The sequence below is a fragment of the Eptatretus burgeri genome, chromosome 10 (genome assembly GCF_056783735.1).
Source record: "Eptatretus burgeri isolate ZD-2024b chromosome 10, Ebu_testis_v1, whole genome shotgun sequence".
Taxonomy (NCBI): domain Eukaryota; kingdom Metazoa; phylum Chordata; class Myxini; order Myxiniformes; family Myxinidae; genus Eptatretus; species Eptatretus burgeri.
In genome coordinates, this window is record NC_140970.1 from 104,740,672 (window position 1) to 104,757,632 (window position 16,961).

General features: G+C 45.4%; 1 protein-coding gene across 1 annotated transcript in view; it reads right to left on the minus strand.

The window, feature by feature from the left end:
* Window positions 1–559: 559 nt before the first annotated feature.
* LOC147019359 (interleukin-1 receptor accessory protein-like 1) overlaps window positions 560–16,961 on the minus strand; it is a 70,990-nt gene continuing 54,588 nt past the window's right edge. The window contains exons 9-15 of the mRNA XM_085899805.1: window positions 16,036–16,162; window positions 12,245–12,393; window positions 11,037–11,177; window positions 10,624–10,773; window positions 9,918–10,144; window positions 2,660–2,812; window positions 560–1,414 (exon numbers count right to left, since the gene is read on the minus strand). Of these exons, the coding sequence (XP_085755931.1) occupies window positions 1,331–1,414; window positions 2,660–2,812; window positions 9,918–10,144; window positions 10,624–10,773; window positions 11,037–11,177; window positions 12,245–12,393; window positions 16,036–16,162 (1,031 nt within the window). The 3' untranslated portion in view covers window positions 560–1,330. The remainder of the gene's footprint in view (window positions 1,415–2,659; window positions 2,813–9,917; window positions 10,145–10,623; window positions 10,774–11,036; window positions 11,178–12,244; window positions 12,394–16,035; window positions 16,163–16,961) is intronic.

Sequence of the window (16,961 nt, forward strand, 5' to 3'; positions counted from 1 at the left end):
ACAAATTAATTATAGATTAGAAAATATCGAAATGAGTGGGATTAGTTACTCAACTCCAGTTATGATAAATCTTGTTTTCAAAATGGTAGTGAATTCAATGTCGGTGCAGTCATTTCTTAGAGTAAATCGACCCCATAGAGTTCAAAAATGCACTCCATTTCCACCTTGGACATCCAGAAGTACCCGTAATCGTACCTGACCATACCCTAATTTATTCAAGTCATGAGACTAAAAGTCATCATATGGAGCGACCTCGAAATCACCTCTGATCAAGCAAAAAAGATTTATGCGTGTTATTGGATCATATTAGAATAATTTTAAGTTTGTGGAGCAACATTCTATATTTTTCGACTTTTTTGGACCACTATATATATATATATATATAATATATATATATTTTGTTGTGGGTCGGTGGCGAGAACGTCCGCTAGGTGGGGGAGGTTACGCCGTCTCCCACCAGACTCCCCGGAATTGTCTGCCGTTGCTCCAGAGCAACGTTTTTTGCCAACAAAAGCAACGCAATCCCAGTGCACAGGAAAGAAGTCTCAAACACAAAAAATTGACAGATGTGCATCGCTGACTTTCCTTTCACAGTCCGTCGTGCTTTGCATTTTTATTGTTGAAAAAGTAAAATGCATGTGTAATCAAAAAACAACAAACATTCATAAATTTCACAAATTACATACTGGAGAGTAATTTATACACAGTACTCGGTCGGCACAAAAGGTAGAATTTTTATATTGAACTACCACCCCCTCCTGTACACTCTCCCCCCCCCCTCCCATCCCTCCAGCCCCTGCATTTCTTTCCCTCACCTTCCTTTTCCACTCACCTCCTTCCAATCTTTTTTTCTCTCCCTCAAAGATCCATCCTATCCATGCCTCCTACCCACATTCCACCCCCACCCCAACATCCAACATTGCCTTACTATTCTCAGTTCTATCGTGGCCCATTGTTTTCATGATGACATTAAAGCCATTAATCCAGTGGTTTATTCCAAAAAACGTGATTCAAATCCATTTTTGGAGTCATAAACGTTTTCACTTTGTACAAAATCCACAATCATGAACACCCTTGTTGAACTTCTGGATACGAGAGACGCCAAACGGACCGTGCAATCTTAACGCTCGGCAGCATCAGTGGAAGTCGTTCAGCACCGAGTACCCTTTAACAGCATGAATTTTCACCCGTCCGTCCAATCACGTTTTGAGGATATAAGCAACAAGCAAATTCGAACGTGAGCGACCTCTCCTGTTTTGGTGAGAGGAACATCAAGGCATACACGACCTGCAGAACCGAGTCCATGACAGGCGGCACAATGTCCGCACCGTTAGCCATGCAATACCTGTGCAAAACTCACACCGGCATCTTCACAGCCTGTCACAGGAACCTTCCCATCACAGCACAATGCTTTCTGCAAGATAAGAAAAAATAAATTCCTCCAATATTTGTACCCACAAAGTGAGCACGCACACGCACACATGCACGCAAGTCGAAATCCACTTATGAATGTGACAAAAGCGTGTTGGTACAAGGGGAGCGTGGGTACGTGGGTCGGTGCAGGCTGCGAGAACGCCAAAGTAAATCTTGTTCATATAAATGACATGGAACATCACAGAAGGTTCATAACACTCAAAGCAGCAGAACCGAATAAATAGTTTCCGATAAGCAAGAGAAAATGGCCGGTACAGCAGAAGGCCGAAAAGGGGAGTGTGGATTTGGATATTGGAAAAGAAAGGAGTGAAAGGAAGCAAGTAAAGGACACATGTGGGGGCAAAAGCGGAGGGATTGAAAACTGCATTATATTTGCTTACATAATAAGTAGATGACCTCAACAAACAACTGAGCAGGAACATTAAGCAAAACCTCAAACAATGTCATGACCTTCTGACAAGTGAACCACAACTGGTATGGATGAAAAATTATTTCATGGAAATGGGTCAACAGTCCGAGTACATGTGATATTGATATATTAAGTAATTTAAGTTTAATAAACGCCTTTGTTTTCCTCTTCCCCGACATCACCTCCCTTATCTCACACCCAGCCCCAAAACCCAGGCCACCACACTCAACTCCGATAAGGAAATGCGGGAAAGCTCAAAACAGGAAACGTTGAATTAGGCCATGACACCTGCCTTACAAAGATTCCTCGAACAACACGAAGATAACAGCGTGTAAAACCAATCACCTTGATTTTTGACGACCCTGACCGACTCGCAAGTGATCTGACCCCACATTCCCCACATGCGTGTGGATTGTTATACAATGGAAATTACCATAAAGGTAGCAGAAAGATAACCAGATGGAGCCATAAATCCACACGGTTAAAAGGAACCAAGAAAAATCACCTTGCAGTGGTTAGTTGGAAAAAAGGAACAAATAAAAGCACCCACCGGTGGTTAGTAGTGGTGATAAGGTGTCGAGAGAGAGGGAACCATTGTTTTGAGATGTAATCTGCAAGTGGAAATAGGAACAGGTGGTGAGTGGCAAGGAGCAAATCCGGGTGTTTACACGCGATGAAGCGACAAGGCAGAGGGCAGTCGAGTTTCTCATGCAATTCCACGACCCGTCTCTCCGATTTTATTCCGTTCCACTCTTTACGCCCACAACGCACTCGAGATGAACCATCTACCGCCGGTACAAAAAGATCCAAACTTACAGCTGTGCCGTTAGTCGTGACGGTAGAACTGGGATCCTGAGATGAGGATAAACTGTGTAAGTTCTGAGTCGGCATAAGGTACCGAAGGTGCTTCCAGAAGCGTGAATTCAGTGGCTGTGACTTCTCTCCTTTCCAATACACCTTTGGTAGCACCTGTGAAGAGAAGAAAACATCTTCATCTGCAGTCGGTCCGATTCTTAACAATGTCAATTAATGCGGGTGGGTCATTTCAAATTGGCCATTCTCAAAAGATCTTCCTCAGTGAGCAATCGATCAATGAGGAAAGTGCAATCGATTGCACTCCCGGGCTTATCAATCACAAGCCTTTGTGGACCAACCGTCCAAGTTGACCTCCATTGCTCGGGAAACAAGTGCGCTCCAACGAGCAAAAGCCTTCAATCCATCCATCCATCCATACGATTAAAGGATTACTAAACATTTTTAAACAACAAACGTTTTATGACCATTTCCCCCCTTTTCCAGGGGGTTCATCAAAGATGGCATTCCTCCACATGGAAAAATTCCAAACATTCCAGATCTTTCATTGCAGCTTCATCTCATGACCTTCAATGCACGTGACCACACCACGAAGTCTTCTCTTCCCCAGTTATTCTTGACGAGTATTCATTTTTTAATCTCTTCCCGATTCCTACGTTCGGCATTCTTTCTTTCAGGGACAATCCATTCATCCATTATATCATTCTCATATTTGTTAATTATTTTTACGTCTTCAATCCGCAGTTCCTACGCTTCGCTTCCACACATCAATGCAGGATTTATAAACCCAAAATTTTACAGGTAATGGAAGGTTTCCGTTCAAGATGCCACCGAGTTGTCTCCAGTCCACCTCTTACCTCCACCACCGAAGGTAGATGGAGGTTATGCTTTCACTGGCCCTATCTGTCTGTGAACAGGATATCTCAAAAAAAAAATGGACGGATTGGGAAAGTTGTTTGATTTTTATTTTTTTTTGAATACCGAGTCGAGGTTCATGTAAGAGCTAATACACAGAAACATCTAACAAGGCAGGAGACGAGAGGGATGGGAGAGGGAAGCACAAAATAGTGGGGAACAAACACAATAGGAGATCTGTGGAAGGGAGAGGGATGGGGCGGGGAACATGGGGTAAACAAGATGGACACTACAGGGACTTTCAGGAAGGAACACAGGGAATTTGAAAGAGGTGGGTTTGAAGTGGATTAATGGGGGAAGTAAAGATCAATATTTTGTTGATGGGGGACGACGTGAGAAGGTGGTGAACAGATGTTTTGAAGACCTGGAGGGAAGAGTGGGAACGAAGAGAGTGTGGGAGTTTGTTCCAGAGGTGGGAAAAAAGAGGAATGAAAGAGTGAAGGTGAGCAGTGATTCTTGATTTTGGCAGTTTCACCAGAAGGGGGGGTTTTGGCAGACCTAGAGTGCCCTGTGGGAATATAGGGGGGACTTAGAAGCAAGATTTTACAAGATTTAGAAGCAAACACCGAGTTTAGGCATTCAGCCTTTTCACGTGCAGTGTCAGCAGTGCATAAGGGAGGGGATGGAAGGGGAACATACACCAGAAGGACTTAACTAAACGCCACCAGGATTTGGAGGAGGGAGAAGGTTTGAGAGGTCAGACGTGAGATTAGAAAGTTGTTGTTTTCTGGCTCACCTGAGGGTAGACACACACTTGTTACGAGCTTTATGGAAGGAACTGAGATTACCCTCAGTTGGGTTTGCTTTCCATGAGGCGAAGGCAAGTTGTTTCAGGACGACAGCCGAGCCACAAGCTTCAGTAAACCACGGGCGGGAGGAAGGGTAGGAAAACTGAAGACAAGATGGGATAAAGCTGTGCATGAGAGAGAGCAAGTTTCTTTGAAAGAATTCCCGGGACAAGTTGATGTTGGAGGAAGTACAGATGGGAGACCAGTCTAAAAGTTTGATGGCTGCTTGAAGTCCCTGCCAGTCGGCCTGAGTGAAATGCCAGACTCGTCGGAGCTGAGGTGGTTCTGTAATGGCAGCCAGACAGATGGCGACTTTGACAAGCACCTGGTCAGATGAACTGATTGGAGCAGATATATAGCACGACATCTCAAAACGTGGACGAGTTGTGACAAAAGTAGGTCGGAGAGTTGAGTCGGTGACAAGAACAAGCCGATTAGATTTTGGTTCAGGTCCGAATTCAGATCAGGTCTATCAGTGGCATACAAAACGCAAACTGTTCAGCTTGGTGGACGTATGCGCTCCACCGAGTGTTATTCTAGTGTCAGACTGATGTTATTCTTGATCAGAGAGCTAATACTGCTCTTCTTGATGTCACAGATGGCCCGCTCGGCCATCTGTGACTTGCTACAGGTACCATGTAAACCTGTACTTACCTGTTTCATGGTTGAGTTGTCGGCGACGAAACAGTCTCCCCCACCAAGTTTCTTGTTGAGAAGAGTGTATGACATGGACACCCAGCAGGATTAAAAACAAAACCTGCAAAGGGTGGAGGAGCTCCTTGTGAGCCAACGGCCATCCATATCTAGTGCCCAACTGTGTCTGCGGACATCCTCCTGCAGTTGGGTGACTTTTTATTAGGAGGTTGGTGGTAAGATTTGCACTCCGGCCACCGTAAAACCCTTCATTCCGCAAAACATATAAAAAGCACAAAAAAAGTCAGAAAAATCCATCTGTGGGAGAACCTGCTGTGCAGCTGCCCTCCGCAGGGTAACTCACCGGATGACGGGATTGGGGCAAAGCCTTGGGGATCCCAAGTCTTTGATGATAGGAGGAAAACCACAGGGTAACCTTCCCGGGTCAGATTACGGTAGAGTGTGGTGGGGTGGTGCTGATGTGTCATCCACCAGTCGGCGGTCTCCTTGGGTTAACCTGAGGCAGTCCCTTCGGGTGGGTGCCTGGAATGTCCGATCCATAAGAGAGGATGATCACCTGTCTTATCATCTGAGCTCAAGCAGTTGAACATCGGCATTGCAGCACTATCCTAGGTTCGGAGACTGGATAGTAACGAGATGATGGCGGGTGGTTGCACCTACTCTTGGTCTGGTCGCTCTGATGGTTACAATGCGCAATGAGTTGCTGTCGCTGTGTCCAATAAGCTGAATCCAATGATAAATGAGGTAACAACGGTCAACGAGCGTATTATGTGATGAAGGATTCGTCACTCCTTAGGTGTCATTTCCCTGGTCTCTCTCTATGCTCCGACTGAGGCAAGTGACTTGACCGTGAAGGACGCATTCCATGCCACACTCGAGTCTGTGGTTGATCAGTCCCCCAGGTGAGATACTCTTCTAGTGTTGTGGGATTTCAATGCATCAACTGGAACTGATAGGGATGGATATGAGATATGTGTTGGTCCCCAATGGGTCTGGAACTGTGGACCAGAACAGCACGAAGTTCCTTGATTTTGCAAGAAGTCATGGAGTTCGGGTGGCTGGTTCATGATTTCAGCGCCCACAGGCTCATCGCTGGACTTGGTATTCCAACGCTGGTGGTGTGGCAAAGGAGATTGACCATGTGCTTGTTGGTTGCTGGAGGATTATCCAGAACTACATGGGTCTACCAGAGTGTGAAGTTCTCAATACTGACCACAGGCTTGTTGGAGCAACTCTGAAGTTGCAGCTTAAATCTGGGATAATGGAACCATCCCAGCATAGGCTGGATGTTGGTAAGCTCAAGGATGAGTGTGTCGCTGAGGAGTTTGTGAACAGGCCGAGTTGGGATTGGGGGTCTGGATGCTTTGGGGGATCCTGAAGAGTTGTGGAGTGCCTTCAACACCATCGTCCTTGATGTTGCCGGTGGATATCTCGGAACTCACCGAAGGGCGAAAAATAATTTTGTCTCTCAAGAGACATTGGATACCATTGACCAGAGTCGCAGGGCCAGGCTGAATGGCAGAGCTGAGCTGTTCAGGGAGCTGAGGCGTTAAACTGTACCTGCGCCGAGGGTGGACAGGGAGGCCGATGTGCAAGGAATCTGTAAGGGGTAGAGCATCACCTCTGGTCAAGTGATTCTCGTCCTGCTTACAGGAGAATTTGCGCATTGTGTTCATCCAAGCCCATCCCTTGGTGCACTGCAGTTGGAGCGGAGGGTGGTGGGCTCTTGACAGAGAGGTCCGAAGTGACGGCCCACTGGGCCGGTTACATTGAGCAGCTGTACCAGGCTGATCCACCAGCTGTCGAGTTGGATCTCAGGGGTGTTACATTCCCAATTGCTGACCCTCCACTCAACTGTGATCCACCTTCGTTTGTGGAAACAGGCTGCGGTGAACCAGTTGAAATGGGGTAAAGCTCCAGGGATCTGTGGCATCCATGGTGAACTTCTCAAGGCTGGTGCAAATGCTGTACTCATGTCGTTGCATGCAGTTTTGTGCTCTGCCTGGAATACAGGCATCATCCCAACTGACTGGAAGAGGGGCCTTGTTGTCCCTCTCTGGAAAGGGAAGGGTGATCGTCAAGACTTCAACAAATACCAAGGGGTGACACTGCTCTCAGTGCCGGGCAAGGTCTTTGCTCGGGTAATTATTGACAGGGTTCGCCACCTTATGCTTGAGCACCAGCGTCCAGAGCAGTCAGGCTTTACACCAAAGAGGTCAACGATTGACCGTATCCTTGCTCTTCGGGTCCTCACCGAACGCAGATGAGAGTCTTGGCAGGGGCTGCTTGCAGCCTACGTTGATCTCTGTAAAGTGTTTGATTCAGTGAATCGGGATGCGCTCTGGAGTATTCTTGGTCTTCGTGGGTCAGCACTCTGTGGTCCCGTTCTGTGAGCTTGTGCGTCCTACCACTTCACGGCTGAGCTGTTGTTGCTCCAAGACGTTTCCACTTCACAATAACAGCACTTGCAGTTGACCGGGGCAGCTCGAGCAGGGTAGAAATTTGATGAACTGACTTGTTGGAAAGGTGGCATCCGATGACGGTGCCACGTTGAAAGTCACTGAGCTCTTAAGTATAAGGCCCATTCTACTGCCAATGTTTGTCTATGGAGATTGCATGGCTGTGTGTTTGATTTTATACACCCGTCAGCAATGGGTGTGGCTGAAATAGCCAAATCCACTAATTAGAAATGGATTCCGCATACTTTTGGCCATGTAGTGTACGTATTAAAATCCCAGTGTTTATCAAGTTTTCAGTGACACCACTGCACCTCGAGAGACACCATCGATTGATTCCATAACGTACATCGAATCAAATTGCTGTACAGGATATCAAACTCTGTTTCTGAATGTCAAACGAGGACATTGTTCACTTTCTTTCCTTTCTTCTTGTTCCTCACCACCCATCACATAATGTTCAATTTGTCAATGTTGACACGTAACCCTTTCTATAACAGTATTCCACTTTTCCATTTTTGAAATGTCTCTTTTGTTTCTTTTTCACTTTCAGCATTCAATCCCAAGTTATCAGCGTACAATCACTCGCGTGTGAATCATTCTTCCTTTGTCAATTCTTCCCATCACCATTACAAACAGTCGAGGACTTAAAACTGATCCCTGATGGAATTCTACCTTAACTACAACATTTCAGAGGATCCCAAGTTGGTCTTCACCATACGAAGTTGTGATTTACTTTTATACATTGCCGTAACAGCTTTTATTATTTATTTAGGCGTTGCAATACAAAGCATGTTATAACCAGCCTCCTACATTGACTCCCATTTTTAAACCCTTTTACATCAGGTCAGGCCAGGTATGGGAGCATGCGCCGGAGCAGCGCGTCGCTGCGTCCACTTTCCACCGGTACTCCAAGGGCCTCCGTCTGGCCATCCCCCAGGCAGATGCCTGGCCCATCCCCATCTCCTTGAGATGCTGATCAACCTGCTGCAACCACGAGGTACGTGGTCAGCACATTGGCCTCCTCCACTCACGAGACTCCCTCGCTGAGAGAATCTGGTGAGCAGGATCAGTGTCAGGAAAATGAGCCACCTGTCCATACAGCCACAACTGACGCTCATGGACAATGCAGGTTAGAAATCTCATTTGAGTCTCTCTCAGCAACCGCTCGTTGGACACAAAGTCCGACCAGCGATAGCGAAAGATATTCCAAAGAGACCTGGTACCAAAGGAATTAAGTTGCCATCGAAGATCCTTGGTCAGAGCAAGTCTCACATCAGGAGAGCAAGACTGGAAGCACGAAGGACCTGAAGACTCGGACTTTAGTCCTTCCGCACAGGTACCGGCAGCGCCACACCCCATGATCCAGTGAATCCATGACTCCCCAGGCCCGACCCAGACGTCTATTGACCTCTGACTAGCAGCCAGCAGAGACATGAATATCACTGCCAAGGTAAGTGAATCTCTCCGTGACCTAAACATCCTCACCACAAACAGGTCCAGACAAGACAGCAGCATCCAAGATGTCATTGAAAGCCTGGATCTTAGTTTTGACCCAAGAAATCCGTAATCCCATTGGCTCCGACTCTTCAATCAGCACCTCGAGGGCCCCCAAAGGATATCTAAAGTCTCCGCAAAGATGACTGCATCATATGCGAAATCAAGGTCAGAGATCTTGACATTCTCAAACGATGCACCGCAGCTTGATCTCTCCGACGTCCTCCCCAGAATCCAGTCCATACAAGTGCTGAAAAGTGTGGAGGCCAGTACACACCACTGATGGACTCCAGTAACAACTGGAAATAAGTCGGAGATGGTACCACCACATCTCACAGCACTCTCAGTACTAGAGTATAGTTCAGAAATCAGATCGATCAGTTTTGGTGGCACCCCACGAAGATGAAGAATCCTCCAGTCTAGAGGGTCTTTTATACACTGCCCAAAGAAGGTACGTCTTAATAATGCAGAGGAAAGAAAATCGTGGTCTTCAATTAAAAAAAGAAAACACTTTCCATTTTTGTGTGAGTTTTCAAAGCTGAATCGTGTGCAAGTACAGGATTTATAAACAAACTGTATTTCACATGTGCATGGACAAGTATTCACATATGATGTGTTCACATGTTATGTGCAGTAAATAAATTGTGTGCATTATACATCATTTCTGGATCTGATCAATCGTCAGCACCAATTTTGGAAAACTCTACATGCAGCATCCAACTCAACATGTCCAAATGTCGTACATTTTTCTATGCCCGTGGGTTTCCCACAGGTGTCCCACTAGTCTATTAAATAATCCAAAGTGTGGCGTCTGTCCGTGCGTTTGTAAGTTCGCATGTTCAGCTGTGTCCCGTTTCCAGCAGCTGCTTCCCGCGCTGCTTTTGAAAAGCTCTGCACACAGCGAGATGTACACTATATCGTGTCAGCGCGTGTCTATGTCCTTCTTCCCACCTTCAAAGCACGCTTCAAAGCGGGCCTGCTATCCAGTGAAGACATCGTACTGGATGGCAGAGGCTGAAATGACAGCAAGAGTGTACGTAGGCTGCCATTATGCATGGCATGCAAACCGACGTCCAGATCCAAGCGGGAAGAGCTGGATTCTTTCACACAAGCTGGGCTCAGCACGATGAGCATCCGGCGGCTTCGACCTACTGCCGAAACCACCTCGTCTATCACATCTACAAGAAAGAAAGGAAGGTAGAGTGAATAAACAAAACACCACAGTTATGTTGCTTTTCCAAGGTTCTATTCATTTTGCCATTTGTGCTCCATTCAAACATGCCCCTAACCCTGGCCTTGAGATTACATGAATTTGGCCTCATCACAGTGATCAGAGTGGGGGTGGGAGGGAAGTAGTCAGAGAGGGGGTCGTGCTGCATTCCCTGCCAAAGGCAATTTTTTGGAAAATGTCAAAAAGAGAACAATGTTGTGAGAAAGCATTTGGGAAGCTCCGTGTATTCCTTGCTCCGTGCATGTCTGCTTGAATTGGTTTTCGACAACACCGTCACAATACCTTTCAAATTAGCTGTGCAATCAACGTGGTGACATGAATTGGGCACAGCGTTGGTTGCTGTAGCTGGCATGTGACCTATAAGTCTGCTAACCTCTCACTCATCTCCTTTCTACCCGTGCATGAACACTTCAAACCAATACGTACTTTTCCCAGGGATCGCATCTCTTCCAAAGAGCCAGAGACGGAAGCCAAACTTCTGCTCAAGTGCTGCAGGTAGAATGCGCAAAGCAAACTGCAGCTCATCAGGGGGGGCGTCCCAGGCAACACAGACGTAAGCATCGAAATCCTTCCCATCTGTGGACGCACACATGGCATCTCCTTATTTTATCATATCTCCTTGTGTATGCATGTATGTATTTATGCATGTATGTATATATGTCTGTGTCTGTGTCTCTCCATTTGTCACCATGCTTAAGGTGAGCACTGATCTACATTGGGGGATGTTCTGCTGGCTGAGAATTTTCTTGATCGTATCATTTTTCTACATTTCCTCCTCTACCTCCATCCTCCCTCCCCAAATATTCCTTCAAACCACAGGAAGGAGCAAGCGTACACACCGGATGGCGGTTCTGGAGCCAAATGATCACGATAGAAGAGAACGATGTCAAAGCGCAGATAAAAGGCAATGGCAGAAATACCGATGATCACAACCAAGGCCACAGCCATTGCTACGCCAAGAGTTGCTGCCCTGTTTTTCTCTACACAGGGGGGGGGGAGAGAGAAGCAATGATAACATTGGGGAGGGGGGGGGCAAATAAATTTTTCCCATGGTCGTTTAGAACAAATTAAAACATGTACAAGACTAAACCGGCACTCGGTAGAGGGCATAATTCCACCAGGCCGAACAGTTTACGTTTTGTATCGCACCAATCGGCCTGAACTGGATCCTGACCTCCAAAATGGAATTGGCTCGTTCTCGTCACCGAACCAACTCGTCCACCAAGTTTCGTCTGAATCCGTCCACAACTTTTTGAGACATCATGCTCACAGACAGACAGACAGACATGGGTGAAAACATAACCTCTATCCATCTTTGGTCGCACAGGTAAAATACAGGGAAACTCGACACAGAAAGCCATTGATCGGCCTTCACGATCATGCCATTGTAGTACCACTCCGTCTTTCCCACTACTTCCGTTTACCTATCCAAGTCAAGTTTAAGACTATCCACCGTACCCTGTCACAACCCTTACAAGGGGACAAATCCATGTATTAACTCTCTCAATGAAAGACCCTTGCCTTCATGATGCTGTAACTCTCCTCCAATTCACTCTCAAGCTATGCCCCTTGGTCCTATCGATGTCTCTTCCAAATAAAAAATAAAATAATAATAATAATAACTAAAACTTTCCGCACTCACTCTGTTTGTACCTCCGCTGCTATCCAACTCACCTCCAACATTCACGTCACCTGCACATTTGGAAAGCCTCCTCTTCATTATCCAAATCGTTGATGTAAATAATGAAGAGTAATGGTCCGAGTACTGATCCCTGAGGTACCCCACGACTTACATCCTCCCAGCAAGACATCCTCCCACTAACAGCCACTCTTTGCTTCCCATCACTAAGCCAGTTTGCAATCCAATTGGCTCCCTGACCAGCCACTCCACAAGCCCTCACTTTGGCTAACAACCTCCAATGTGGTACCTTATCAAATACCTTCTTAAAGTCTAGATATCCTATGTCCACCGCACTTACTCCAAAAATGTAAGAGAGTGATTGTACAAATGAATGCTGATCATATTTATCACCGTTATGTGTATTACCTTTGACATACAGAAATATTGAACCGCTTCCAAAGCCAAAGCCGTTCTGTGTGATGCACGTGAAGTTGAGACCAATGTGGCTTTCATCCACCTTAGTAATGTTGATGTCTGACTGCATCATTTTATCTCCATTGTCGTCTTCAATCATGCTAGAAGAGGTACAAGCAGAGTTGGAAAGAATGAAACGAGGAAAAAGAGAGCCAAAGTCAAAGTGAAAATAAATAAAATAAAACAGGAGAAAACGGCTTTCTTAAAGAGGAATAAAGATGAAAAGTGAAACTGGCAAAAAAACCCCAAAACCAACAACAAGAAGGAATAGTCAAGTCCAGATGGGAAAGTGAGGGTGAAGAGGTCAATCTAAGGGAAAGTGAGAGTGAAGAGGTCAATCTAAGGGAAAGTGAGAGTGAAGCGGTCAATCAAAGGGAAAGTGAGAGTGAAGAGGTCAATCTAAGGGAAAGTGAGAGTGAAGAGGTCAATCAAAGGGAAAGTGAGAGTGAAGAGGTCAATCTAAGTGAAAGTGAGAGTGAAGAGGTCAATCTAAGGGAAAGTGAGGGTGAAGAGGTCAATCTAAGGGAAAGTGAGGGTGAAGAGGTCAATCAAAGGGAAAGTGAGGTTGAAGAGGTCAATCTAAGGGAAAGTGAGGGTGAAGAGGTCAATCTAAGGGAAAGTGAGAGTGAAGAGGTTTATCTAAGGGAAAGTGAAAGTGAAGAGGTCAATCTAAGGGAAAGTGTGAGTGAAGAGGTCAATCTAAGGGAAAGTGAGAGTGACGAGGTCAATCTAAGGGAAAGTGAAAGTGAAGAGGTCAATCAAAGGGAAAGTGAAAGTGAAGAGGTCAATCAAAGGGAAAGTGAGAGTAAAGAGGTCTATCTAAGGGAAAGTGAAAGTGAAGAGGTCAATCTCAGGGAAAGTGAGAGTGACGAGGTCAATCTAAGGGAAAGTGAAAGTGAAGAGGTCAATCTAAGGGAAAGTGAGAGTGAAGAGGTCAATCTAAGGGAAAATGAGAGTGAAGAGGTCAATCAAAGGGAAAGTGAGAGTATAGAGGTCAATCTAAGGGAAAGTGAAAGTGAAGAGGTCAATCTAAGGGAAAGTGAGGGTGAAGAGGTCAATCTAAGGGAAAATGAGAGTGAAGAGGTCAATCAAAGGGAAAGTGAGAGTATAGAGGTCAATCTAAGGGAAAGTGAAAGTGAAGAGGTCAATCTAAGGGAAAGTGAGGGTGAAGAGGTCAATCTAAGGGAAAGTGAGAGTGAAGAGGTTTATCTAAGGGAAAGTGAGATTGAAGAGGTCAATCAAAGGGAAAGTGAAAGTGAAGAGGTCAATGTAAGGGAAAGTGAGAGTGACGAGGTCAATGTAAGGGAAAGTGAAAGTGAAGAGGTCAATCAAAGGGAAAGTGAGAGTATAGAGGTCAATCTAAGGGGAAGTGAAAGTGAAGAGGTCAATCTAAGGGAAAGTGAGGGTGAAGAGGTCAATCTAAGGGAAAGTGAGAGTGAAGAGGTCAATCTAAGGGAAAGTGAGGGTGAAGAGGTCAATCTAAGGGAAAGTGAGAGTGAAGAGGTCAATCAAAGGGAAAGTGAGGGTGAAGAGGTCAATCTAAGGGAAAGTGAGAGTGAAGAGGTTTATCTAAGGGAAAGTGAGAGTGAAGAGGTCAATCTAAGGGAAAATGAGAGTGAAGAGGTCAATCTAAGGGAAAGTGAGAGTGACGAGGTCAATCTAAGGGAAAGTGAAAGTGAAGAGGTCAATCAAAGGGAAAGTGAGAGTAAAGAGGTCAATCTAAGGGAAAGTGAGGGTGAAGAGGTCAATCTAAGGGAAAGTGAAAGTGAAGAGGTCAATCTAAGGGAAAGTGAGGGTGAAGAGGTCAATCTAAGGGAAAGTGAGAGTGAAGAGGTCAATCTAAGGGAAAGTGAGGGTGAAGAGGTCAATCTAAGGGAAAGTGAGAGTAAAGAGGTCAATCTAAGGGAAAGTGAGAGTGAAGAGGTCAATCTAAGGGAAAGTGAGGGTGAAGAGGTCAATTGAAGGGAAAGTGAGAGTGAAGAGGTCAATCTAAGGGAAAGTGAGGGTGAAGAGGTCAATCTAAGGGAAAGTGAGAGTGAAGAGGTTTATCTAAGGGAAAGTGAGATTGAAGAGGTCAATCTAAGGGAAAATGAGAGTGAAGAGGTCAATCTAAGGGAAAGTGAGAGTGACGAGGTCAATCTAAGGGAAAGTGAGGGTGAAGAGGTCAATCAAAGGGAAAGTGAAAGTGAAGAGGTCAATCTAAGGGAAAGTGAGAGTGAAGAGGTCAATCTAAGGGAAAGTGAGAGTGACGAGGTCAATCTAAGGGAAAGTGAAAGTGAAGAGGTCAATCAAAGGGAAAGTGAAAGTGAAGAGGTCAATCAAAGGGAAAGTGAGAGTAAAGAGGTCTATCTAAGGGAAAGTGAAAGTGAAGAGGTCAATCTCAGGGAAAGTGAGGGTGAAGAGGTCAATCTAAGGGAAAGTGAGAGTGACGAGGTCAATCTAAGGGAAAGTGAAAGTGAAGAGGTCAATCTAAGGGAAAGTGAGAGTGAAGAGGTCAATCTAAGGGAAAATGAGAGTGAAGAGGTCAATCAAAGGGAAAGTGAGAGTATAGAGGTCAATCTAAGGGAAAGTGAAAGTGAAGAGGTCAATCTAAGGGAAAGTGAAAGTGAAGAGGTCAATCTAAGGGAAAGTGAGGGTGAAGAGGTCAATCTAAGCGAAAGTGAGATTGAAGAGGTCAATCTAAGGGAAAGTGAGAGTGACGAGGTCAATCAAAGGGAAAGTGAAAGTGAAGAGGTCAATGTAAGGGAAAGTGAGAGTGACGAGGTCAATGTAAGGGAAAGTGAAAGTGAAGAGGTCAATCAAAGGGAAAGTGAGATTGAAGAGGTCAATCTAAGGGAAAGTGAGAGTGAAGAGGTCAATCTAAGGGAAAGTGAGGGTGAAGAGGTCAATCAAAGGGAAAGTGAGGGTGAAGAGGTCAATCTAAGGGAAAGTGAGAGTGAAGAGGTTTATCTAAGGGAAAGTGAGAGTGAAGAGGTCAATCTAAGGGAAAATGAGAGTGAAGAGGTCAATCTAAGGGAAAGTGAGAGTGACGAGGTCAATCTAAGGGAAAGTGAAAGTGAAGAGGTCAATCAAAGGGAAAGTGAGAGTAAAGAGGTCAATCTAAGGGAAAGTGAGGGTGAAGAGGTCAATCTAAGGGAAAGTGAAAGTGAAGAGGTCAATCTAAGGGAAAGTGAGGGTGAAGAGGTCAATCTAAGGGAAAGTGAGAGTGAAGAGGTCAATCTAAGGGAAAGTGAGGGTGAAGAGGTCAATCTAAGGGAAAGTGAGAGTAAAGAGGTCAATCTAAGGGAAAGTGAGAGTGAAGAGGTCAATCTAAGGGAAAGTGAGGGTGAAGAGGTCAATCTAAGGGAAAGTGAGGGTGAAGAGGTCAATCTAAGGGAAAGTGAGGGTGAAGAGGTCAATCTAAGGGAAAGTGAGGGTGAAGAGGTCAATCTAAGGGAAAGTGAGGGTGAAGAGGTCAATCTAAGGGAAAGTGAGGGTGAAGAGGTCAATCTAAGGGAAAGTGAGGGTGAAGACGTCAATCTAAGGGAAAGTGAGGGTGAAGAGGTCAATCTAAGGGAAAGTGAGGGTGAAGAGGTCAATCTAAGGGAAAGTGAGAGTGAAGATAATTATTTCTCTTCTTTGAGTGAATTGTAATTATCGCGAAGATAATGACAATCGTTATTTCTGGCATCATTTGCTAATCGATGCCAGAAATAACAAGAGGAAATCGGTGCTAACAAGTAATGTTAACAGGCCAAACTAACATTGGAAGGTCGTCCTCTTGCATTTCAGGAAAATCAACGAATTGCCCATCAACCAGCCAGTACATGAGTGGATCCATGCCTTCGTCATAGCCAAAGAATGCTTGACAGTACAGCTGCACCGGGGAACCTGGTACAAATGGGAGGATTGACAACAACACTTTTTCAACACTTAATCTCTATCTCTGTTTATCAAAGTCAGAAATGTGGAATCCAAATAAGTATCAATCCCACTTCACCAGCTCAAAGTTTAATGTCCTCCAATTCTGCATTCCTTCTCACCACACCCTCTCAAACATTCCCCCGCATCCCCCAAACACGAACCTTCCCCAGCACATCCACACCCACACTCTCAAATCCTGTCTCAAGGCAGTTGCTCTGAAACAACTTGCATTCTCTTCCTAGAAGGATAATCTGACTAAGGGAATCTCAGAGCTTTCCAAAAAGTCCACAACGAGTGTGTGTCCACGCTCAGGAGAGCTAGAAAACAACATCTGGCCAACCTCCAGAATGAACTTTCAAACTTGTCTAACTCCCCTTAAACCTGGTGGTGCCTTCTTAAGTCGGTATCTGGTGTATGCTCCTCTTCCATCATTCCCTCTCTTCATAGTGGCACCACAACCGACTGCGCGCGTAAGAAGGCCGAATTCCTCAATTCTGTGTTTATTGCTTGCAAATCTGGAGTCCTCAACCCCTCGCTCTCTTTGCCCATCCTTCCCTGTCATACCCAACTGCTCCTAAATTCTGTCTTTTGTACCTGAAAAGGTGGAGAAGGTTATTTCAACCCTCGACTCTGTTACTGGACCAGACGGCATCACCTCACGTGTTCTAAAATCCTGCTCAGCTGATCTTTCAAATTCTCGCTCTGCCATTTTCACCCAGTTATTTGTGATAGGTCATCTTCCCTCTGCTTGGAAATCAGCCAGCGT